This window comes from Aythya ferina (genome assembly GCF_964211825.1).
Source record: "Aythya ferina genome assembly, chromosome: 5".
NCBI lineage: Eukaryota > Metazoa > Chordata > Aves > Anseriformes > Anatidae > Aythya > Aythya ferina.
Window position 1 is genome coordinate 12299671 of NC_140301.1, and position 24943 is coordinate 12324613.

The 24943-nt window shown below is 46.0% G+C and overlaps 2 protein-coding genes across 10 annotated transcripts in view; both read left to right on the forward strand.

The window, feature by feature from the left end:
- SLC39A13 (solute carrier family 39 member 13) overlaps positions 1 to 11890 on the forward strand; it is a 142201-nt gene extending 130311 nt beyond the window's left edge. For all 9 annotated transcript variants that reach the window (XM_084522102.1, XM_084522103.1, XM_084522105.1 and 6 more), the window contains 6 exons: positions 1052 to 1204; positions 6510 to 6599; positions 6955 to 7005; positions 7217 to 7349; positions 7464 to 7563; positions 9068 to 11890. In XM_084522102.1, coding sequence (XP_084378228.1) covers positions 1052 to 1204; positions 6510 to 6599; positions 6955 to 7005; positions 7217 to 7349; positions 7464 to 7563; positions 9068 to 9143 — 603 coding nt within the window. In that variant the 3' untranslated portion in view covers positions 9144 to 11890. The remainder of the gene's footprint in view (positions 1 to 1051; positions 1205 to 6509; positions 6600 to 6954; positions 7006 to 7216; positions 7350 to 7463; positions 7564 to 9067) is intronic.
- A 2040-nt stretch (positions 11891 to 13930) lies between these two features.
- On the forward strand, positions 13931 to 24849 carry LOC311438060 (transmembrane protein 178B-like). Its single transcript, XM_084522111.1, has 4 exons — positions 13931 to 14415; positions 20640 to 20753; positions 21946 to 22083; positions 23190 to 24849. Exons 1-4 carry the CDS (start codon positions 14034 to 14036, stop codon positions 23432 to 23434), a joined length of 879 nt encoding a protein of 292 aa, XP_084378237.1. The 5' UTR covers positions 13931 to 14033; the 3' UTR covers positions 23435 to 24849.
- Positions 24850 to 24943: the final 94 nt, after the last annotated feature.

Below are 24943 nucleotides of genomic sequence, written 5' to 3' on the forward strand. Positions count from 1 at the left end.
TTTCTCACCTCTGGGCTGGTTTTGTTCTTGATGTGGTTTGTGCGAAAAAAGAGCTCCCCTTCTATATGGACTGGGAGCTGGAGTGCTCTGCATTTGAGACTGCCTCAGATAACCTCTGGGGGATGACAGTTTGCTGACACGTGCTCTACTGAGTAATTTGGACTCACTCTCCTTGTGCGTCCTCAGTCAGGGCAAAGACCAGCATTCTTTGGAAGATGTTCCTTGCTGTCCACTTCTCTTGGGGGTGATCTGAACCAGGTGCTTGTTCCATGGAGCTGCTAACGTGGTAGGCAGGGTTTATAGTTGGCCAGGTCGTGCTGTGCAGTGATTCAGACAAGAGTCACCCAGCAGCAAAGAAGCAACACTGACAAAACAGGAACCGGGAGGTAACACCAAGACAGACAGTGGCTAGTCCTAAGCCATCTGCCTGGTTCCTAGCAGCACCTCTCCTATAGGCTGTTCAGTACTTTCTGTGCCATGCCTTTTGAGAGAGAAAAGAGCAGGTCAGGAACTGGGTAAGCAATTAGCCATTGTTTTGACTCGAGATTAAATTGAAAAGAACTTCAGCTCATACATAGAGACTGAAGTCTGAGATGAGCAGTTTATTTGGAAGCTGACAATCCCAGCTATAGAATAACTCCTTGGGATTCAGTTATCCTGATGCACTGGGGAGAACAAGACTCTTTCCCAGATGGAACTGAATTTCTCTGGGCAGTAGCTGCCAGCAGGACTGACAGATTGAGGCCCTAATCTTCCCAGTGGAACCTTGCTCACGTCAAAGGGGCCTGATTCTGATTCCCTGTATATCTTTCTATTTTCCCTCTCCTGATGCTCGGAGAATTCATTGCTCTTACGCAGATGTGACAAGGTGTGACATTCTCTGAAGTCTGTCTTGTTTCTGGTCACTGTCATGGTTAGATTTGGGTACCAAAGCTACTGATTTGGGTTGTAAGAATGAAACTATTAAGGCTGAAGGTTGGATTTCTAACCTAGATTTGTGCTCTTTGTTGAGGACAAAAAGGCAGTGACAAGTTGTTTTCTGCTAATTTAGGGCTGTGATTACAAAGCACCAGTTGGAAAGATTCCCAATGGAAGTGGCTACCCCCTGTCAAAGGTATCAGGCAGGTCCCACAGAGAGGAAACAGGTTCAACTCAGTGTAATGGCTCCACTCCTCCGTCGTGTCCAACAGACAACAGAATCAAGGTAAGAGACCCACAAGCAGCCCTTTTCTAGATGATTTGCATCCTATGTTTTCCGGGCAAAGATCTTTCAGTCAGGAGGCTGAGTTGTCTGTAGAGAGAAGTGTGCCTGAGTGGGGGACTCAGTGTTTGAGGGAGTTACACTTAATTTTTGCTCTGTCAAAGTCACAGCAGGAAGGAAATAGGATACTCATTGGGAGAAAATCTGCACTGCAGCTTATGCAAAAGAGGCAAAATCACTATTGTGAAGGCATAAGCCTGGGGATGGGTGTTTTGACTGAATCCTGAGACCAAAGTACAGTACTTTTCAACTTACTCTATTATCTTATACTCAACATATCTTTATTTGCTTAACTTTTTGAGTAATGACTTAATTGTTTCTCCAGTGCCTACATTGTATTAATTGTGAACAGCATGCTTCCTTTTAAGGCACCTTTTGGATGTATTTTGACAGTTGAAGCTGTAAAACTTAAATTCAGGGCTTTTTTTTTTTTTTGAATAGCAGCCATCTGCTGCCCAAAAGAGCCTCTTTTCCACTCTGCCTCCAAACCTGTATTTCTCATCACTTCATTTGCACTGGACCTCATCTGACCCCTACAGTGAGCCTGTTCAGGGAGCTAAGCAGGCAAAGATTTTTTGATGATGATGATTATTTTGCCTGTAGGTTTCTTTCATAATTTATCATCTTAAATCAGCTTCCCATGTAAAGTAGTGCTGGGATAAGGGAGATCAGTCAGTGAGCTCACAGGACTGGAGGTGGAGGACAGAAAAGGAGGACTGTAGCCACCCCCCAGTGCTAACCTCTAGATTGGCTTTGCTTTTGCTTTTGTTACTATCTTTGCACTGTGGGAAACCCTGCCTGGGTGACCATGACATGCAAGAGAGTAAAAGATCACTTTGACCAAGGAGGACCTATAATTTGAGTTTGAAAGCACTTAAAAATATGAAAGATTTGTAGGAGATTGACTATGAACAGAAAGTGTGGTTACGCAAACTAGCCCAAACCTGGACATGTGGTCAGTCAGAGGCTCTTCACTCTTTCTATTTTAAAGTTGTTTTGCTGTAACCTTGTAGCTATTACTACACAATGTGAAAGACATGTTGAGATCACTGGGTGGTTTTGATACCTGTAACGTTTGTGTAATCTAAACACTGACAAAGTGCAAGGTGCTTCATTGGTGATTCTGGAGCTGATAGCTCTGAAGAAGTCAGTATTACTGGGTTAGGAAACATTGTGCGTTTATTTTAGAAAGGTTTATACAAGGAACTGTGGACTTTGAGAATGGTTAGTCCTCCCCTGATTTCAAGGAGAAATGAAACACTGATGGGGGACACAATTGCTCAGTGCCTTGTTCTAATGTAAAAAATAATCATGTAATTATTGCTAATTGATATGGTATTATGGGAGATAAATTCTGTCAACTAGACATTTTTCCCTGCTTCTATTCAGTCATAAGATTGTTTGGTAATGACAAATCTGGTTAATTTGGTAGTTTGACAATTTGGTAATGACAGCTTTCTCCCAAATTCTAATAAAACTGGTACTGCATGAAATCAACCTTATTAATATAAAAAAATCTGTTATTCTATATTATAAGCAGGGACTGGATTAATGCAGCCCCTCTCAAATCTGTTCATTACTGGTTTGTGATTTTTCTAATTGATTGTTTAAAGAAAAGTACATCTTTACATTTGCAGATACTACTCTCTTTCTTAAATGTCATGTTGTGACTGCATGAGGTTGGTGACATTTGCTAAACTGAGTAATTTGATCAAAAGAGATGAATTTTTAACATGTTTTGATAGAAGCAAATATCAAGTAATAGATTAAGAAAGAATACAGATCACACTTATAAAATAGGGAGAGATTCCAGGAAGTCAATGCCTTGGAAAAAGGTGTGAGAATCATAGTAGGAAATTGGTTGATTACAGTCTTCCATTATGATGCTATAGTCAGGAGGGTGACCAAGTGAGTAGGAAATAGTATATAAGACCAAAAGCAAGCGTTCCTTTCCATATAGCAGTAGACCTGACTCTTTATTTGGCTTTTTCTGTAGTATTATTCATGATATCCAAAATAGTATCAATAAATTGCAAAGTGATCAGAAAAGAGCTGAAATAATTACTTCAGGTTTACAGTACATGTTTTTTCTTAAGTGTTTTTCTTCAGCTTTTAGCTCTATAGATGTGACGAATCAGGGTTGACTTTAAGGTGTATGAATACCCATGCAAGAGGCATGACTATATGTGAAAAGCTAAAGCTGTACTAAATAAAAACAGGTTAGAAATAGATGACAACTGTGATGGAGGGTAATTTGCCAGTGGGATAACTTACCTAGAGACATAGACTCTTTGTCACTTGTGGGCTTTAAGGTGTGATTTAAGCTTCTTTCTACAAAATACAGTACAGCTTAAGAAACAATGGGCTTTATGCAGAAACTTGAAGTTTCTGTTTCAGTTGTGTTATATAGGTCTTGGCTGATCATGGAGACCTCTTCTAGCTTTAAAATCCTAACATGTCTATTTAATCTTGCAGACTGTTATGAATACACATGAAATAGAAACTCAGGAGTTAATGTATATAATTTTAACTTTCCACCTTCTGGGCATTTAATCTGAAGATTTTAATAGCCTTTCTGGTAGGGGGGAGATTACCAAAATTATCAAGATATTTCTACCTTGTTTCCTTAGGAAACAACATAAGCAGTCATTCCATCTGCCTGTCCATCTGTTCTGCCCTTCATTTTTCAGTAACTTTTGAACCCATAATTAATTTTACTAGAGTTTCAGAGAGGGTAGGAATCTGAAGGGTAATCAGATTTCTGCAAGAGCCATAAAAATCAGCGTGGCAGTAGAGGAGGAATGCAGACTAATGTCCTGTTGAAAAACTCTGGCAGAACTTAAATGTTGCATGCTGCTTGGCAGCTCTGCCTGGTTGGAAGATCAGCAGGTAGGTCTCACTGGCCTTGTCTGGTGGAGAAGTGGCTGTCATGGACTGCACTGGGGAGGGAAAGGAACATGCAGAGAAAATGTTGCTGAAGTGTGCAAGGTAGGAGCCTAAAAAGAAAAGAAAAATCTATAGCAAAGGCTTCTTCGGTTCTCCTATGCGCTCAGTAACAGTTTTTTCTTATATCTTTTTTCCCAAAATGGAAAGATACTACTTAAACAAAAAGATGTCACTCTTCAAGGCTTCAGTGATTAGTAAGCTGCAATCAGTCATCCTTGCTCCATGTCTATTAGAACTTACACTCTTTGGCTGCTGCTGTAACAACTTGTCCTAGCTTAAACGCTGCAAGTGGGAGGCATCCTTTGCACCCAAACACAGATTGGTTCTGCCCTGCATTGCAGCCTTTATTCCTTCATCAAGTAAAAACTTTGTAGAGTACCTTTTCCTTACTCATTCTTTTTCTTTTTTCCCCCATGGCACAGGGGTCCTCGTTGATTTGTAGAAGTATGTTTTATTGCACAGTGACATTAATTCTGAAGCATGAACATAAACACTTCATCTTGCTGTGCTCTTTTTGAGCAAGGAGAACATCCTATTAGGTATTCACAGAATGTAAATGTCAGAGGCTCATAACTGTCAAATCAACCCAATTTATTTCTGAACACTCCAAGGCTTTGCTTCTTTCAGTGACAGCTTTTGCCCAAGCCACTGACAAGAAAAAGTCATAATGTTTTAATCATGAAGTCTATTTTTTTCTCTATACAGTGGTATGGGAAATCATTTTAATATAAAACTTATTGAATAATTATTACTAGCCTGTGGGGAAAATGCAATCACATTAAATCCCAACATGAAAAGAAGAAATTTTAGACAGTCACATCTGACTGAAAATAAAAAATGAGAAGTAAAACTGCTGTGTTTGTGGGTCTGTATGCACGCATTGCTTTGTGTTCTCCTTCTTGCAAAAACATGCAGGGAATTTCTGCATCCATTGCGGAGATGTTGCTTAGATTGTTACTTAAACATGATACTTAGACGATCTTTGCTTAATTCCTTATTTTCATATTTAACTATGTATGCACTGTGAAAAGTTTAAAGCCTGTGAAGATGTTTGGAGATTGTGCAGTGGAAAGTAACCTGCAGAAAGTAAATGCTTTTGAGAGAGATACCTAACAGAAAGCTCAATCTGAGCTGCGGTGTACAGGTGGCAGGAAGAAAAGATTCCCCAAAGGAAGTTTGATAGAAAAAGGGAAGAGGAGACTGAAAAGGGCCCGTGAAACCTATTAACACACGTGAAACCTATTAGCTAAATTTTGGCTTACCTGATGGTAAAGTAAGAAGTTAATGCTTAGCGTTTTCTACGTGGTCTCTCCTTAGTGCTCACTGGGTGCTGCCCTGTATCTGCAGGTAACGTGTGCCCCCAGTTCTTGCAGTCCAGAGACAGCCTGATATAGTAGCTAACTCCTGGATTGATGATAATTTACACTGCATTGAACTGCAGTGGCCCAGGACCTACACCTGGTAGTTTTTTGCTAAATATGATGTGAAATAAAGAAAACAACCTCTGAGCAAATGATATGGTGTGGTACCCTTAAACCATTTTGGGTCGGTCAAGTACACAATTTTTCTGGACAGGAATATAGCACTGATAGGGAAGTCTGACCTGGAGCTGGCATTCTGAAGAAGGTAACTGGCATACACTTTTAATGTTCAGAAATCTGTCAGCATACAAATGCATATACGTGCTATCCAGCCTTCTAGTAGGTGTTTTTTTGGTGACTGTCATCACTATCTTCTCTTTATTCTTTGTTAAGGGAAAGCAAACCCACATGCAGAAGTTTTTTTAGTGCAATGTTTCAAGATTTTTATGGTTATAAAAAGCTGTTTCAGCAGCATTTGTTCTGTTGCATTGTTCTTGCCAGCTTTTGAAGAAGAGATATTTAACAGGTATTAAAATACATGGCTAGAAAACAAGGTCAGGTCATATTTGAAGCTAGTCACCTGTGTAAATTAGTGTTGCCCAGTATCAACTCAATTTTGAATCAGATATTCTGGTTTATTCTTTTTCCTTTTTCTCTCTCTGTATCTGAAGCTTCTTTGTTATTTGCTCTCTCTCTGTCTGTCTTTCTTCCAGTAAGATGTCTTTCCTAATCTCTGACAGTACTTGCCTACACTAAAGCTGAATTTACTCTAGAACTGAATGGAGTATTTAATTTGTACTTGAGCCCTGACATACTCTAAGATTGTCCTGACCTTTGCCATCTGATCATGGTTCTGTATGACCCATGCGAGAGCCATGTCTGGCACCTCCTCTTATCGTATGTCTCTTTCTTTATCAGGGGCTCTTTTTCTCTTTTTGCAGATTAGTGGATACCTCAATTTGCTGGCCAACACCATTGATAACTTCACACATGGCCTGGCAGTAGCAGCCAGCTTCCTGGTTAGCAGAAAGGTAAGGTTTCTGTCACCAGCTGTATACTGAAGTGGAGATGTCTGTTCCCAAGTGTGATGCAACATGCAAAAAAAAACACCACCAAAGATAAGAGGAGTTTGCTCCTATTTTCTGGAAGTTTCTGATAAAATGGAGTCTATATTAAAAAGGAATCAGAGGGTCAGGACAGAATTACAAGCTTCTTCAAACCTGACACCTCAGTTTGCCCCAGCTCCTGGCATTTTGGAAAGGGTTAGCTCATCTGTACATTTAGTAAGAACCTTAACATGGAGAAAGGGGCCGTGATGTAATCCTGCAAGTCTCGTTCTCAGGTCTAGGGGACTGCTTCTTAACTACCTTCTTTCCTCTGCTGTAGGTTGGGTTTTTGACCACGATGGCCATTCTCCTGCACGAAATCCCACACGAGGTGAGAGGGCTTTGTATCTTGTGGGGGGTTTCAAGGGTGCTTTATTGTGTGAATGAGAAGAGCTGAGTCCGGTTATGTTTTCTTGTCCCTTTGAAAGCTCTCTGGGAGACTGGAAATGTGGAAAGTTAAAAACGGTCCTGAAGCACTTGTTCTGTTAAGGGTGACCTCTGACTGAGAATGTTCGTTAACTATTGGCTCTTGATTTTCGTAGGTTGGGGACTTTGCAATCCTACTTCGGGCTGGGTTTGACCGCTGGAGCGCAGCCAAGATGCAGCTATCCACAGCTCTCGGGGGGATTCTAGGAGCCTGCTTTGCAATATGCGCTCAGTCACCAAAAGGAGCAGGTGAGGCTCCCTGGGACTTCAGTAGGAATGTGAGGAGCCCATGATCCCCATGTATGTATCTTCTCTCCCATGGATTTGTGTCAGGAGTAATGAAAGCTTTCTGTGCTTCTGCAGGGGAAACAGTAGCCTGGATCCTCCCTTTCACTTCTGGAGGATTTCTGTATATTGCCTTGGTAAATGTTGTGCCTGATCTCCTGGAGGAAAAGAACCCGTGGTAAGTGCTCCCTCCTGTTGTGCTGCTGCCCTTCTTACTGCCTGGGAGCCGGGCTGTGACAGTTCCCCACGCCTGTTCTGGGGGCACATGAATGCCAGCTTTCCAAATCCCATTAACAAGGCTGCTGTGCTAGCTATTGAGTTTATGGGACCATAGAGACCCTATAAAACGTGAAAACCTTCAACTGGGTCAGTCTCAAAGATTGTGCTAGTGCAGTGTGAAGCCCAAGCAGCTAGAGCAGGTTGCTCAGAAACATGTCCAGTAAGGTGACCCTTTCCACAGTCTGTCTTCGCAGCTCTTACACCTAGTGGCTTAGGGATAGTGGCTTAGGGACTGTCTGAACCAGGGCCCCATACAGGCTTAGTGTCTGATAACCACACACGAACATATCTTTCACATGCTTTTCTCATCTCTTGTTGATCCTATCCATTACTCTGGGCTTCCTGCAATCTCCCATAGTTTGACTGCACTGCATGAAATGATGCTTTATATTACTTATTTTTTGCATCTTGCTTAATAATTTTGTTTAGATGTCACTGTGTTGCTGTGTGAGTAGAAAATAAGTTTCTTTCCATCACTCTGCATTTTTTAGTTTCACTGTATCCTACCTCAGTCAATCATCCCTTCTCTACACAGATAGCTGTATTCTGGTGTACATATATATAGCCTTCCCCCGTTTGTATTATTCTAGTTTCATGGAGCCTGACTGAGGCTCTGGCAGGTCCGGATCGAGGTGTGTCACAGTAAAGGTCCTCTAAGATCTGCTGGCAGAGCTGCCCCTGAATGTTCCCACATATTTCAATTATATTGACAGGTTAACTTCTGTAGTTTAAATGAGAGACTTCCACTCACCTAGTTCATTTTCACTGAAACAAATCAGGAAGTGATCAAAAAAAAGACCCAAAAACCAGCTCCACAGTTATATCTGAGGAGGCAGGAACAGTTGGTAGGAAAATGGTAATGACCAGCTGGGAGCTTGCTTTTGGCTTGATAATCTCTTGTGCTGGCCCAGCTGTTTGCAGAGTATACAGAGGTGTAGCAGGTATATAGTCACTTGTAGCACCATCTTAGATTTACGCTTGATTAAGAGTGGTAAAATTAATGAAAATTAATCAGCTTTTTTTTTTTAATTGTGGCTATTTATTAGTTGAATGAGGTTCCTAATCAATCTTTGAACATGCTACTGAAGTGTTGGTTCTCTTGTGAGTAAAAGGGCAGGAATATGCAGTTGGGTAATTGCACAGCTGAATCAGCATAAATTTGTTTGGAAACCTTAAGTTGAGCCTTGCAGCTGAGTGGAACAAAAGCACGTCAGTTTATAGACAGCATCTTTGTTTGGGGTGCTGGGAACGAGTCTTCTCAGCTGTGTAATGGTGTCATACAACTGCCGTGTTTTCCTTGTGATAGATTTGGAAGGGCAAAGAAAAAAACAGTCATGAGCTTGTACATCACTGCCTATTGGCATTGGTCTACACCCCTCCTAATTTTGCTGTTTCTTTCCCAGGAACTCCCTGCAGCAAGTTCTGCTCCTGTGTACAGGCATTACAGTCATGGTGCTACTCTCATTCACAACTGACTGACCTCTGCGCTGACTTCATGATGCCTCCCAGAGCCACCGCAGTGACTCTGAGCTGTTACAAAGCAATAAGGAACACTAATGTTATTTCCTATGTGTGTGCGTGCAGATCTGGCTGCTAGTGTGAGAAGCAGGTGAGAAAGAGGTCTGGGTGTGCAGGACTTCGTTCCCTGGCTCTCCTTTCCCTGTTCTGCTAAAATCCCACACATCAGGGCTTCTATTTTTTTATGGAGCAAAAGATACAGCGAGCAAAAATGAACTGAACAACTGCTCCACCGAGAATGGACAACGTTTTATTTGGTTCATTCTGATGGAACTGTACCTCCCAGGCTCTCGTGTGAACACAACAGAGGCGATCCCTGTAGCCGATGAAGAACTTTTCTACCACTCTGAGGGCTGGAGACAGAACAGGGATGGCAAAGCAACAGTAAAGCAACAGCTTTAGCCAGAACTCCCTATCCACGAGGAGTTACGGTGCTATGAAAACCTGCATTGTAGATAGAGGGGAAAGGCTCCTTTCCAACTTATCTCTGGCTTTTCATTGACATCACTTGTTCCTAAAGGTAGTATTAGCCTTGGCAGTTTGCTTCTTTGGTCTGTTTAGTATTTACTTATGTTGAAATTGAGCCAAGAACTCGGGGCACTTTTGGATAGGTCACTACAATTAAATGGCTCAGCTTGGAGATCACTTGCCTCAGCTCTTACCACTCCAACAGCCAGCACAGCCTAACCTTTTTATTTTTTTTTTCTGAAAAATGGTCAGTAAATGATTCTTCTATTGCCAGACTTATCAGCTCATCTACACGTGAAAGGAAAGCCACGTAGCTGCTATTTCTGACCTTCCTCTCCTCATAACTGCCAGCTGAACATGGCCAAGTCTGCTCTTGAGACCTAATTCACCCACCATCTGCCCGCAAGTTTCCAAGCCCTCTTGAGAAGGAAGGATTAGCATGTCAGCCCTGCCTGGCACCTTACAGCAGTCCTGGACTGTCATGGCTCAGGTCAGTTTGGGCAGTGGTTGGACACCATTCAGTACAGCCTGGTCAGCAGCATATAACCCCGTTAGCTTTCCCTCTGATCAACGTAGCATGTTTAAGGGCGTGCTATAACCAAAGCTAGGGATGGTAGCTTATTTCTGGCCGCCTTACCTCATGGTGGAGGTAGTCTGTTGGGGATGAACGGATAAGCAATAATACTGGAATTCCTTAAGGGAAGGGGCAAAGCAGCAGGGAATACTGGAGGGAGGGTGAAATGGGAAAGGTGAAACTGTTGGTTAAAAGATTTTAAAAAAAATACGGGTCTGGAAAAGTTGTGTGCTGAGTAAGGAGAGGAAAGGGTGGTCTTAAGCATGCTTAAAGAGTTCTCTGTTGTATGATATTTGGGGTAACATTTTTGGCAATTTTAGGCCAATAAAAATGAATGACATTTCTAGCACTTTGCCCAGACAGGCAAAGCAGACAGGGCTGACCAGGCCCTCATTCCACAGGGATGTTTTAGTGCCACAGAGACATGGGCAATTGCTAGATCATCCATTCTGCAAAGCTTATCCTCGCTTTGCTTAAATCTGTTTAAAAGCTGGTCTAATTGAACTAGCAGAATCATTGGATACAAAACAGGTGCCACAATGTGAATTGCACCAATTCAGTTTTGTTTTTAAACAGCTTTTCTAAATGAGCACAGCTCTCCAGCCTGCACAAAGCCTTATCAAGAGGGCTTGTCCCTAGAGGGGGTAATTTGGGTCGGAGCAATGATGCAGGTATGCTGCCCGCAGCAGAGGCATTTACTTTCCTAAGAGATTCTTGAACTGTAGACAGTTCTTTTCTTATGACAGCTCCTGTCCTACTTTTCAGGGAGAGCTGGAGAGCTCATGCTTGCAGCTTTCTCTGCCCAGGAACTGCTGTCTAAATTTTTTTTGTCTTTCCTTACCCCAGGCTCACACAGTAAGTAGTTTCACAGTGAGGGAGGCTTAGTGCCTTTTTTTTTTTTTTTTTCCTTAGGGGAGGGGGAGTGTTTTGGAAAACAAAGTTGCTTTCCTTTGTCAGCTTCTCCCTCTGTCATTCAGTTGTCAGAAAGTCTGAATGTAGCATCCGCTTTGCTGGAAGATTAATTTGATTAGCCCGCAGGGACTGGGGGAATATATTAACCTCCCTAGCTCTGGCTTTGCTGTTCTCCCCCCTCCCTGGGGACTAGAGCTAGCTGGACCCTGTAGTAGGGCTTTGGAGGATGAATTTGTAGAGAAAGAGGTGCCTGCCATTTCCCAAGATGTCTTTCTCAAAATGAGGCTGGTATTTAAGTTGAAGCGTTGCCAGGTGAGTGCCCATGAGTTGGTGTTATTGCATCAGCACTGACTCTTGCCAAGACTAAACTACAGTCAGGATTTTGTGCTCAGCGTTCAGGAATGTGAAGTGGATGACACTGAAGAAAGAATTTCTCAGTTGTTTTTCTTGGCTGATACCACAGGCCGAGAGAGTCTGTGGTTCTTGGGAAGATACCCTGTAGAAGGTATCCACAGGGCTTACAGGAGGGGCTGGCTTTCCACTACATGCAACGTCAGCTCTGGGGCTGAGAATGCAGAGCATTGGGAGGAAATGGAGCATCACTCCACCACATTTGTCACTTTTGGAAATGCAGAGAGACTAGTATTTTCTAAGCTCTATTTTTTCAGCTACTCTTATGCATTTTCCCACTTCATCTGTATTGGTCTGCTCTGCATGGAGACAATAGAGATGAAATAAATGGTTTTTCATTGTGGGTTTGCGTTTTTTATTGTTGTTGTTGAAATTGCTACTTTTCAATGAACTAAGACTACACATTCAATTCAAATTTCAGTGAATTACAGAACAATGTCTCTGGGTTGGTTAATTCTGGAGCCTGACCCTGTTCTTTACTGCTCTGACTTTCACAATTGTAAGAAAAGTTTCTAACCCAGTTTGCTGTATCTGCTGCCATGGCACCCTGGGCCAGGAACGCTGTGTTCTGATCAAAATTCTTGGTTGCCAGCCTGTGTTCCCTGAAAAGTATCACCAGGTGAGTTATTCCTAGTTGAGCAGAGAACTTGCATGGTAACTGACTACTACTTGGAGTTTGGCAAACATACTTTGTGATTAGTGATACTTTTTTCAAGTAAAAACTCAAAGCCTGTCTGGTAGTTATGCTCCTCAGCACTTAGGGCTAAGCTGGTTACCTGACATATGGGACAAAGGCATCAAATGTCATGTATAGGAGGAGCCCAGAAGGGAGTAAAGGGATTTTCTTTACCCTTCAAACACATAGGTTCAAAGCAGGTCTTATCCCACTCTTAAGCTGAAAGATTTTCAGGCTATAAATGCTGAATAGTAGGAAATGACTCTTGGTTCTTACAGAAGACTTCTTTAAGAAGAAGGAAAAAGATAACCCTAGAGCTGGAAGAATGTAGACAGGTAGGTAGGTGATCAAGGGCATGATCTGATGGTGGTACAGGGGCTTTGGCAGCAATGTAGCTTTTGTTATTTCTGTCCCTAGCTTCACTGTGCTGCCCTCTTTGGTTGTCTGTGGGGCTGTGCTCTGAGCTTCCCTCCCCCAACCCCTTTTTCTTGAAAGTAATGTAAGTCAGCTGCCTCGTTCAGTGGCTCTTGCATGATTGCTGTAAGGCAGAGGGGAACAACACCTGGAACTGTTTAAGGGTGATGCTCTAGCCAGAGCCAGTCTTCTGAGGCTGTAGCCTGAGGAACTGATGTGTAAAGCAGGGGGATGTGATAGGATGGCAGATTTAGGAGACATGAATATTTTCATCTTTCTACAAGGAAGCTGTCGTAATTGCAGGATCTTGTGTTATGTAGAGCAGCAATTGTTTGAAAATTATTTTTCACTCTTGATGTGGAAGACTTGTAATTTAGCTGGTATGTGTAAGAAAATTCCTTTAGCAGCAGCCCTGTCAGTTCCTTTCAATTTGCCTGCCTTCAAGGCACGACTGTGCAGCTGCGTGGCTGGTAATCCCATCTGTCCAGTCCGTGCTGCTGAAGAGAGAAGCGTGCTGAAATGTGGCAAAAGCAAGCTTTATGCATGGCTGCTGCGTGTTCCCACCAGGCATGGTTCTCTGGGGAGAAAAGCAGCGTCTGCCCTCAGCAGGGCCCCTGGGAGCCGGGCTGCGGGGGGCAGTTTGGGGGCGCTGAGCACAGCTGGGAGGGTCAGGACCAAAATCTCCTACAGGTGGGCAGTTGCTGCAGGCAGGCAAATTAAGGTATTTATATCAAGGTCAAAGGTGTCAGAAATGGGGACGTTGTTTTAATTTTGACTTGCTGTAGCTGGAAGCCAGCTTCGAAAAGGTGATGCCCTAAAATCTGGCTGTGGGGACAGGGCTGCAGCTGGGGGCAGGAGCCCCTCAAAGCGGGCAGGACCCAACGGGATGCGGTGCCCTTGGGTTAAATGCAGCATGGCCAGGGCTTGGCTTTCGCTGTTTCTCCTCGTGTACCCCAGGGCGACGCTTCCAGCTCTCCAACCCTTATTTTCCAATAACGGGGGAAGGCAGGCAGGACCCTCGGAATCCCCCGCCATGCCCGGGGGCTGGGGGCCGTGTGGCGGCCGCCCTGAGGCGAGGAGCGGCCCGGCCCCGCCCCGCCCCGCCCCCTCTCCTCACCTGGCGGCCGTTGCCGGCCCCGCGACCGTTACCCCGCGCGCGCAGCCTCGCGCCTCGTGAGGCGAGCGGCGCCCTCAGGGCCCCGTGAGGGGAGCGGCCTCGGGCCGGGCCGTGCCGGGCCGGGGGGGCGCTGGGGGCCGCCCCGGGAGCCGAGCCCGTCCCGGCGGCGCGGAGCGGGCTCCGCCGGCCCCGTTTCCCTTCCGGGGGCGTCGCGGCGGGCGGAGGCCCCCAGGCGGCCCGCAGGGAAGCGCCCGCCCCCGCCGCCCGCGGCGCGGTAAGATGGCGGCCGCGGCTCAGGCGCTGAGCGGCTGCGGGCTGCTGCTGGCCGCCGCCGCCCTGGCGCTGCTGGCCGTGGCCATCGGCACCGACTCCTGGTACGAGACGGACGCGCGGCGCCACCGCGAGCGCTGCCGCGGCTTCGGCCACAAGCGCAGCGACCCGCCCGGCTCCATGTCGGCGCCCAGCTCGCACCTGCCGCTCCGCGCCCGGCCCCCGCGGGCCCTGCTGCCCGGCCGGCCCCCGGCCCCCGCCCCGGCCGCCGCCGCCGCCGCCGCGCTGGACTCGCACTGCGGCCGCCGCTTCAACTCCACCGTCTCGGGGCTCTGGAGGCGCTGCCACCGCGCGGGCTACGAGCCGGACAGCGAGGAGCTCATCCGGAAAGGTGAGGGGAGCGGGCGCGGCCCCGGGCCCGCTGCTGTCCGTGGTGCTGAGCGCGGCGGCCGCGGTGCGGAGGGCCCCGAGCCGCTCCCGGGGCCCCGTTTCCACACCTCGGGGGCCGCAGCGCCGGGTGGGACCCGCTCCTCGACAGCCCCTCCCGTGGCTTGGTGCTCGGGCAGGGTGCTGCTGGGCGCTGTGGCCCCGGCACCGCGCTGCTGAGCGCAGAGGAACGTGCGGGGCTGTGTGCAGCTCTGTGCTGTGCGTGGCAAGGAGATGGGGACCTGTTGTGCCTCTTGTAGCCTGGGGGGCTTCACGCTGCTGCAGGGGATGGCCAGACCTTCACGGTGACTGGTGTGTGTCCAGCTGGGTCACCCAGGGCTCCAGGTGCGACAGGAGAGAAAGCTGTGAATGTGATGCCGTCGTGGTGCAGTGCAAAGCCCAGCAGTTTGTGGAGTATGGATAAAATTCCTGGGCTGGGTAGCACAAATAATGTAGCGGGCTGACCCCCCAAGTCAACATAAATGTCATAGAAAATAAGCTTAGGGGAAAAAATACTGTGCGTGATTAATGATAAATAGCAGGACTTCGTGTTCCAGAAGGTACGTACTGGTACAGGGAGAGTAGGAGTTGGGAGAAGTGCTTCCATTGAGGCACAAAATGGAAATGCTATCTTAAGAAAGCAGGAGCAGTTCTTCAGTGTGGCTTCCAACTGTGACGCCAATCCTGCACAGCGGAGGATGGATAGACTGGCACTGCGAGGCTCAGCTCGTCATTGTCCGTTCTTTCCAACGCACAGCAGTGACTCTTACTTTTAGAAACTCAGTGCTTTGTGATTACCTTCTTCCTCTATTTAATCTCCTAGCATCCATTTTATGCATTTTCATTTTTATTTCCGTGTTGATCTCATTTCGCTAAAAGGCAGTTCATTAATTTCATTCTATTAATTGTCCCTATGATGTAAAATGTTTATCTGTTTTTCTGCTTCATAGCAAACCAAATGCTTTCAGCTTCTACTGAGATTAGCAAAGGGTGGGGGAAGGGATGGGAATACTACTTTGGCCCTCAATACTTCTGATTTGAGGGATTTTGCCAACATTACTGCTGTCGGGTGTAGAGGCCAGAGTCTACGTTCTGCATGTGTGAGGGTGTTACAGAGTGGTCCGTGATCTTCCTTAGGGCCCAATGTGTTAAACTGGAGAGATTCCAAATACAAAAGGTTTTCCTTCTACTTTATTTTTTTTCCTTCAGCTGTTCTAATAGAGGACATTGCCTTTCCCTGCAAACCTTGCTTCCTTGTATTCTCTGCCTACGTTGCTGCTGTACAGATTTAGGTATCATCTTATAGAAGGAAAATTATTAATAATAGTTCTTGTGGAGTCAGGTCTTTAAATAGATATGACTCTCGTCTTATCCCCTCCCCTGACCTGCTTTTCTAGCAGCCTCTCCGTGTTCTCACTGTGTCTATCTTTTTTCTGACAGCTATGATTAAGCAGCCTTTTCCAGCCGATGGTCAGGGGTGGCTGTTGCTGTGCTGTTCTTTCAAGAATGCTACTAGATGCCTTCCAAAGAGAAGCAAATGGGCTTTTTATCCTAGTGTGAGCTGAAGCTCACTACTGTGCTCCTCCGAGTGTCCTACTTTCTCTTCAATTAGCACTAAGTTTTCAGCTAGCCCTTTGGTGATGCGTGATACCTCTTTCTGTTCTCGATAGTCTCAAGAGTAGAGATTTTTATAGGCTTTAGTGACAGAGGAGTAAGTAATTTTTGTGCAAGTCCAGTGGCATTTTGATTAAGGTTTCCACTCTTCATTTTCTAGCATCTCTGGAGTAAGGTTTATTTTCTTTCTGGGTTTCTCTTGAGTGCTGATTAAATTACTTAAATCCGTAAGTGTCCTTTTCTGTTTAGATAATTCTGTAGATTTCTAGTCTAATCCTTATCTATTGCTATTAATGCAAACTAAGTGCTGTGGAAACTTCAATACTTGAGCATTTTAGCTGGTGATGCATATAGATGGATATGTTTACATATGTAATTTATATACTTGCTTTATACGCTTAAAAGGAAAAGGCAGGAGAGTCAAAAAACACGGAGCAAAACCGAGAGGTGGGAAAAGTTTAAATGGAAGAGGGAAATAATGTGTGGGTGTTTCCTTAAAAAGCAACATTGCTATTTTGGATCTGTGGAAAAATAGACAGTTTGACTTTAAAAATACCATTGAGAAGGTTAAAAAAAATGGACAGACGAAAAGGGGAAAATGGAGATTAGCAGTTAGTACAAGATAGCAGCCAAAGAACTGAACCACATGGTGGGTAAAATGAGAGGGTCTCTGTGTGTAGGGGCAGTCTCTGTGAGCATGAGAACTTGAGCAATGTGCCTCATCGAATAATGCCTGGGCTCAGTGCATTCCACACTGGAGACGGCAACAAAATCATTTTGCATGGAGAACTCGTGGCGAGGTCCTGCTGGGACTCATTATACGCTGTTTAGTGGTCTTGTCTATCAATACGAGAAACAGTGTTTGCGAAGTGGTGACTGTAGAAAATGATTAATTAGGAAAGATCAGTTCCAATGGGCTGCTTTGGGTAACTTGGTGGGTTCTTTTGAACAATGTGCATTTGTACACGAGTAAGTTGAAGGAATGAAAACCAAAAAATGTTCATCACTGTTCATAAACTGTTCTTTTTATTGCTTTTCAAGCTTGTTCTGAAAAGACTGAGGGATGGGATTGGTGGGTCTCGCACGTGCTGGGTAAAAATGACTTGTTAGTATCATGACGTAGCTGAGAAGGTGAGAACCAGCAGATGCTTAAGCAGGGGAACACTGCAGTTTGTGGCAGGAGGGAAGCCCTTAAAAGAAAACTGCTCCGTCCCAGTGTCTGTATTCCCAGTGCTTTCCAGCTGGTGAGAAAATGGAAGAGTTACAGGAGTGGCTTTGAGCTCCACAGAGCTCGTGTTAGAGCAGGATATTTAGTAAACTCAAGGTGTTTAGTCGTGACCATTGGTAAGTACGATCTGTTAATAACTATGGTTGTTAAGAGCTGTATTTTTTAAAAAGAAATTTGATTTACCAGATCTAGAGGGCTTTGGGCAGCGGTGTGGACAAAGTGATCCAGAGCTGTGAGGTGAGGAGCAGTCATGGGGAAAAATAGCCGGAATAGGCCAGGGGGCTGCTGAGGCTGCTTGGTGCCGGGGCAGGAGACAGGGGAGTGCCAGAGCTGGCGCTGGGAGCTCAGCGGTAGCCGCCCCTGGCCTCACCCGTGGTGAGGAGAGGGCCTTCCATCTCCTCCTCGTAGCACTGGCACGCACGTTTCAAAGGCAGAGAGAGCTGGAGACTAAACTGAGAAAAAATCGGTGCGCAGAGCCCAGGACTACAAACTCCATGTGCTCCAGTGGGCCCAGCTCTCCCTTTCCAGGTGTGTGGCAGCCAAGGGACAAGGGGCCTGTGCTCTGCCTGGGTATCTGGGGTCCGGAAATTCTTCATAGCCAGCATCCTCTGGTCTTGCCCAGCCTCAGTGCTCAGCTGGGGAAAAAGAATGCATGCAGGGACACAGAGGTGTGGTGCCCCAAGGGCAGTGAGAGGTCACAGGAGGGAAACCTGTCTGCAGCTGCAGCCCTGAGGGAAAAGGATGTGAGAGCAAGGTGTGAGAAACAGCGTTGGAGTGGGAGGCTACAGTCGTGTGGGTTGGCCATGAATGTGTCAATGTGACACTGCCAGATGCACTTCGCTGCTTCTCATGTTTATTTTTTAATCAAGAAAATTGCACATGCAGTGCAACTTTCATAATGTTCTTTTAATGCCCCTAAGAACTGCTAGGATCAGGCTGCCCGCGTAACCTTTTTCTTGTACATAGACCGTATGATAATCGGATCTCTCAAGCGCGTGTCCCCTTCTGTCCTGCATTCTCAAATTATTTGTGTGCCAAAACCAACAGCGCTCCCTTAATTTTTGTCCTCCTTGTTCACCACGCTACTCTGTTCTATTCAAACCTTTGCCTGAAGGCAAACTTTTTAATTTTGGCAGGCTTTTCTGTGCTGCTTTTCTGAGTCTGTTACGAACAAAAGCAAAATGACTTTGCTGGCAGGTTTCTGAAATGGAGGACAGGATGCTCTCCCTATTTTATAGCCTATGATTTCAGCTGTGTAAGGACTTAAGACAGAGGACTAATTAGGGTACCTTTGGAATGCATTTGATTTTGTAGTTACTTTGTGGTTTTCTTTTTTTTTGTGTGCACTTAGAGAACAAGGTGTTACACTGCTAAATGCAGCCCCATGAAGTGTCTGTGTGTATTTGAGTGCGTGGTGTCTCTGCTAATCAGACTTAGACCTGACCAAACTGGACATGTGAACTTGTTACTGCAGTTGCAAAACCTGGCTACTGAGGCTTGCCTTGGTGCATGCAATAATTTTGTGGGAGAAAGTGGGTCACGTTCAGCTGTGAGATCACTCTTACCACTTACCTGATCCTCTGACTCTTGCCTACGTATTTCAGCTTTTTTTATCACATGGAAAAGGGACCTACAGTGAGTGGCCACCCTTGTTTTGCTTGCGGCTCACACCAGAATGGGTCCATCCCACACTCAGGATCTTAGAGGAAGACTGGCTTATGGTGGTGTTATCAGGGGCTGTCACCAGGTCTGTGGATTAGGGGTCAGAGCTGAGCTTAGTGGGCACCATAAGCCCTGGAATTCTCCATCTCCTGAGCTCTTCACTTTGCAACCGTGCTGTTTTAATACGGGCTTATGTGCTGCCTACATAAAGTCAGCACTTTGAATTCTGGAGAACGGATTAGGAGGAGTAAAGTTTTTTAAACCAGAACCAGAATGAACTGCTATTTGAGAATGTCTGAGCAACCGGATTTGTATAAGAAGGTGGAGGTTTTACTTTATTCCATATGTAAACTGTTGTAGCAATGTGGAGCAGATGTTCTCAGGCAGCCCTACAGACCCATTCCAAAACAGCCGCCAGGCGGGTGCCCTGCTCAGCAGGGAGAGGCACATGGGGCAGGTCGGGCAGCTTCCCTGTGGCTCGGGAGGCAGTGGGGAGCGCACCCAAGGACAGGAGCCCGCTTGCAGTGCTCTGCTGCTTTGTGTGGAAATCTAGCGTTGGGCTTTTCCCTCTTTGGGGCACGTGCTTTGCATGTCTGCTTGTTCGACTTCAGTAAGAAATGTCACTATTTTATTAATGTGAGGAACTTCAGATCACCTTCCCCTCCCTGGCGTGGTCGCTGGAGTTGGCTGGGTCTTGTGTGCACTCCTCCCGGCCTTGTGAAGTGGGGGCTTCCTCCTTGCAGGAACCGCTCAGCGCCGGCCCAGGGAGTGCTGTTAGAGAACAAAATAAGGCTTCCCACTGCTACGGGAGCAGCTCAAAGTTCATTTCTTCTCCTGGGTTTTCTTTCATCTTTTGCAAAGCTGGTCACTGAGTCTGCAGCTCTCTGCTAGTGATTGTTCACCAGCTTAATTAGCTCACTGGCCAGCTGATTGTTTTCGAGTGGTTCTTCTGCCCCAGCATTCAAGTGCCAGTAATGACCTGTGGCCATTGTTTAAGGGGAACTTTTTGTGCTATTTAGCTTTGTTACCTTTCTGACTGGTCTCTCCCTCCCCACTATCCATGTTTATTTCCTCTCCTCTGTTTTCTAAACTAAAAATTCCCTTTGAGAAGAGCATGTATGTAGGTTCACGTTTGCATCAGGGATACACTTTACTTTAAGCTATGGTGGAAACAAGCCTGAAGGGGTACTATTGTCCATCAAAAATAAAGCAAAGAGCAAATGACTACTGGATTAGATTCAAACCTTTCTCCCTTTCAATTCACTTTTTAGCATTCATTCAAAATTTTCAGAAAGTGATTGAAATCTGTACTCTTAAGAAACAAACCAGTCCTGTTCATATTCTGACATGTTCTTGTCTCCTCAGCTATCCCAAAGAGGTTGTACCAGTTCCTCTAGGAGTCTTCTGGATCCATTTTTGATGGCTGTCATTGCTGTTTACCTTCAGGCTTTTCCTCCTGCGGCCTGCCTGGGGTAGCAGGGTTCCCCCTTAGCCAGTGTTTCCTTATAGCAAGGCTCCCTCCACTCCTAATCTGAGTCCCTGAAGTAAACGGTTCTTTTTTGATGGTATTTGCTCTGGTACCGAACTAAGACTTCCCTTGTGTAAGCTCTGCTGGGCCAGCCAACTCAGCAGCAAGTGCAAGGCATGGGGATTGTGCCGTGTTTCACACTGGTGTTCCCTTGCAGGAGTTATTCAGCGCTGCACCGCAGTGAAATACCACTACACCTCCAGCTCTCTGCCTCGCAACTTACCCATCAACATCACCAACACCATCCGGCAGGACGAGTGGCACGCTCTCCGTAAGTAACCCAAGTGATGCACACGACTGTTTGGATTAGTGATGCTTTAATGTAATGCCAGGTGAGGGCTTTACATCAGATACCCTTCACAGGTATAAAGAGGTATAAATACCTATTTGTTAGTGAAATGGGAAAGCAGCTGGCAGTACAAGTGGAAAGGGACGTAAGATTTGGAGGGGCTTATGCAAGTGAAATGGGAATACAGAAAAGTGTGCTGCAAGGTATAACTTTATTCTGGATCTGGGGATGGGCAGTTTCTAGCTGGCTTGCAGCGAAGGTGCTGCGTCACCATCTCGTCTGTGCAGAGCTTGGTGCATTTTCTTGTGTGCACACTAGCGACCTGGTGCAGCTCCCTGGCAACCAGCTCTTTTAGGGAACATCTCCGTTTGTCCTGTCGCTGGCTCCCAGCCCACAAGCTGCCTCGTGCCTCAGTCCTTCCCACGCAGCTGACTGACCTGTAGCCTGTTGCTGACAATGATTTAATCAGGCTCTTCTGCTCCTGCTTCTCCCTGTACTTGTTTGGTCCCATTGCCTCACAAAATGCTTCATAGCCACAGTCACGTGAGCCACAGTGCTGAGGAAATTCAGCTACAGCCTGAACCCCGAGGAGGCAGGACCACTGCTTGTGTTGTGGATGACGAGGTGCTGTTCATATCATGGTTGTCTAAGCGTTTTATTTTTGGAGTTTGTTACTGTAGTTGTTACCTTCATGCTGTATTGATCTTCCGTCTGCTTGTCTTCCCACTATTCCTGTCTTCACCTCACGGCGCCTGCCTTCCTGTGCTTTACTTCTCTTCAGCGTCCCCTTCCTCCTTTGGTTTCTGTTTTCAACACTCACAAAGAAATGCACACACACAAGCCTTTGCGGTACTGACATTTACAAACCATTCATAACGTGCCCCTTCTGGCCAATGCTGAGGAGCGTTTGGCCGGTACTGCTCTTGGTCAGCGAAAGAGAGCTCCTAGTTGTAGTGCCCAGCAGAAGGGAGGCCAGCTGGCTGGGTGCTGAGAGGTAATTTGCACGTAGCACTGAAACTTTCGCAAGGAAGCTACAGGAGGAGAAGCACATAGGTGTAAGTACAAGCTTTAGCAACAGCAAGTTTAAATCTGTCCAGACTCTTCTCCCTGCTGTCGTGTCTGGGTGACGTCATCTTCATTTCTTCTTTCTGCATTTTCTGCTTTCTCTCCTCAGATCTGCGGAGGATGACAGCTGGCTTCATCGGCATGGCCGTCTCCATCATCCTGTTTGGGTGGATCATTGGCGTGCTGGGCTGCTGCAAACAGCAGGAGCTGATGCAGTACGTGGCCGGGCTGCTCTTCCTGATGGGAGGTGAGAGCGCTTCGTGTGTGTTCTGTTTCTGGCACCACCAGTCAGCACAGTTGGCTGGGGAGGTGCTCTTAAAGTCGAGTCAGCCCCGCAGCAAACCCAAAGCGATTCGTTAGTGCAGCGAGCCATGGGCACAGCACGGGGCTGCCACTTCTGGCACCAGGCAGGACCTGGGCATGCGTGTGCCTGGGTGGGTGGCCCTGGCTGTACGCGCACACACCTCCTGCTCTGGGGAGTGGTGTGTTGTAGCCACAGGGACTGTGAGCACAGGCCTCTTGCCTGCCCTGACTGCGTGCAGCCCGCTGCTCCTGTCAGGCACCTCAGCTCATCATTTTCTCTAGGGAATCTTAAAGAAAATAATCAACGTACAGCACCTTGCGGCTGATCACAGATGCTCATGTCAGCCCTCAAAAACTAGGCCAGTGTTTCTTTACTTGAAAGGGGCATAGTAGCAACAAATGCACCAAAACGGTGAGCTACAGAGTTGCTGCAAGGCTGACTCTTTAAATGGAAGCAATAAATTGGCAACTTTTAAGTAGAGGCATGTTTTTTTTTTTCTTAATTGAAAGGCAGAGCTGCCACCATTGAGCTGCTTGGTGTGACTTGATTAGCTCAATTAATGTAGATGTGATTGAGCTAAATTCTACCCTGCCTCAATTGTATCTGGTTTTTGAAGCTACAGCTAATCTTTGAATTGTGAGCCCTGACCTAAAAGGATAGATGACCTAAAAGGATTAGATGGTTAAATTGGGAGGGGAATGTGTCACAGTTTTTCCCGAAGCATTTCACTTTGATTTTATAGTCAATGTTTTCACAGCGAACAGTGACTGCTGCTGCCTGCTTCAGGGACTTGCACTGGACAGACTCATGCTAAAAATGTTCTTTGGCTTTTTTTGTTTTTGTTTTTTTTTTGTTTTTTAGCTAAGACAATATTGCTTATTTGGGAAGGAAGGTATCTTATAATGCTACATATTTTGTAATTCTTCTTCCTCTGTTTTTTAAGTAATGCCTGTTTTTGAAAAATGACTTTTAAAATACCTAGGGGGAAGACAACAAACAGCATAATTAACCCGAGGGCACTGTAGAACCCTCTTGCTTTTCTCCCGCAGGTACGTGTTGTATCATCTCACTCTGCACATGCGTAGCCGGGATCAATTTTGAGTTATCTCGCTATCCCCGCTACGTCTATGGGCTGCCAGAGGACATCAGTCATGGCTATGGCTGGTCCATGTTCTGTGCCTGGGGAGGCCTGGGCCTCACCCTGCTGGCGGGGTTCCTCTGCACACTGGCCCCGTCACTCAACACTTCGCGGGCATCCGTACAAAAACCCAGACAAGAAAACGGGGCCGTGTGACCTCGGAGGGAGCGAGGAGAGACTCTGGGACGCGCAGCCTGGGCAGAGCCGTGGGTTAACACCGGAAGAGGTGGCACGTTAGCGCGTGGGAGCAGTGCCATAGCGGTGGGAAGTACCAGCCTGTGGGACGCTGCTACAGACGCGTCGTGGACACAGACATTGCAAGTAACTCCAGGTTTGAATTATTGCTGATTTGCTCATTGATGGTTTAAAGGGGGACAGTTCTTTTGTTTTTGTTTTTGTTTTTCTTCTGTTTACAAGGGATTAAGTCCAAGGCTGTGTCTTCTTTTGTGCTGTTTTTTGAACTGTACCTCCATGGTCCTGTTATTGTCCAGTTGTAAGGGATGTTTACGCACCAACTCTATTGCTGCAGGTCTGTGTAATTCAGACCCAAATTAGGGAAGGAGCTATGTGAGGTTGGCTTGAACACTTTTGCAACAAACTTGTCTAGTGTTGGCTCAGGCCATCATTTCCCAAAAGAACCTTGATCTAAGCCGAGGTTTAGGCCAAAGAATTAGCCCATCATTAGTATTAATTCATCTAAAGCAGATATCTGTGCTATTCTATGCTGTAGCATCAGCTATTTACTCACCACTAAAGCTGTTTCCAAAAGGAGCCTGCTGTAAATGAACAGCAAGCCTCTGAAAATTTCTTACCGGCTTTAGGAGAGGAGGGGAAGGTTTTCCTCAGCTTCTTCCACAGGTAAGGTTACTCGTTTGGCTAATGTCCCCTTGCTTAATGGGGAGATGTATGCAACATGCAGCTTGTGACAATTCAGCTAGAGGCCAGGGTACATTTCTGAAAGTAAGTCATAGTTTGAGCTGCTGGGATCAACTTTCACCACCCAAATAACTTGTGGGTGCAACTCCTGTTCTGTGAAAGGAGATGAGTAATTTTCCCCGAGCTCAAATAGCAGTACTGCTGAAATAGCAGAATGTACAGCCCCCTCCAATATTCACGTCCAAAGGAACTGCAGTGTATTTGCCTCAGGAACACGTCGCTTCTGCTCACTTCACCACCCACCCACCCCTTTATAATGTCAAATGCCCCCTGAGCACAGCACGACAAGAACATGCATGCTCCACTGGAACAAGCTCCCTCTAAAACGGACCTTGGAACCAGTGCAAGTACTAGGGCTAACTCAGGAACATCAGCCAAAGTACTTTGGGGTGCGTTTTTCTTTCATTCACCTATTCTTTCTTCCCTTACATCCCTGCCCCTCTCCCAAGTGTCCAAAAACTGCACAGATAAAGATGAGATGGCCAGCATTTGGAGATGTTTACATTGTACTTCAAATACAATACAGTGGCATGTAAGATACTTAATGCTAAAGTCAGTGTATTTATGAAAAGTGTAATTTTTAAATGGAAGTTTTAATTCTCAACTGGCATTAAAAGTACTGAAAGACTTGCTCAGTGGACGTAATTGTGAATTCTTTCCTACTAATTACCAGACTGACTCACCAGAAAGCTCACGTACATATGGTGTAAAATATTCCAGAGCTAAGTT

Bases quoted from the DNA above. Each gene is read 5' to 3' on its own strand.
- LOC311438060 (XM_084522111.1), top strand. From the start codon at position 14,034: ATGGCGGCCGCGGCTCAGGCGCTGAGCGGCTGCGGGCTGCTGCTGGCC. The intron at 14,416-20,639 runs GTGAGGGGAGCG...GTTCCCTTGCAG, and splicing joins CGAGGAGCTCATCCGGAAAG to GAGTTATTCAGCGCTGCACC. The intron at 20,754-21,945 runs GTAAGTAACCCA...TTCTCTCCTCAG, and splicing joins GGACGAGTGGCACGCTCTCC to ATCTGCGGAGGATGACAGCT.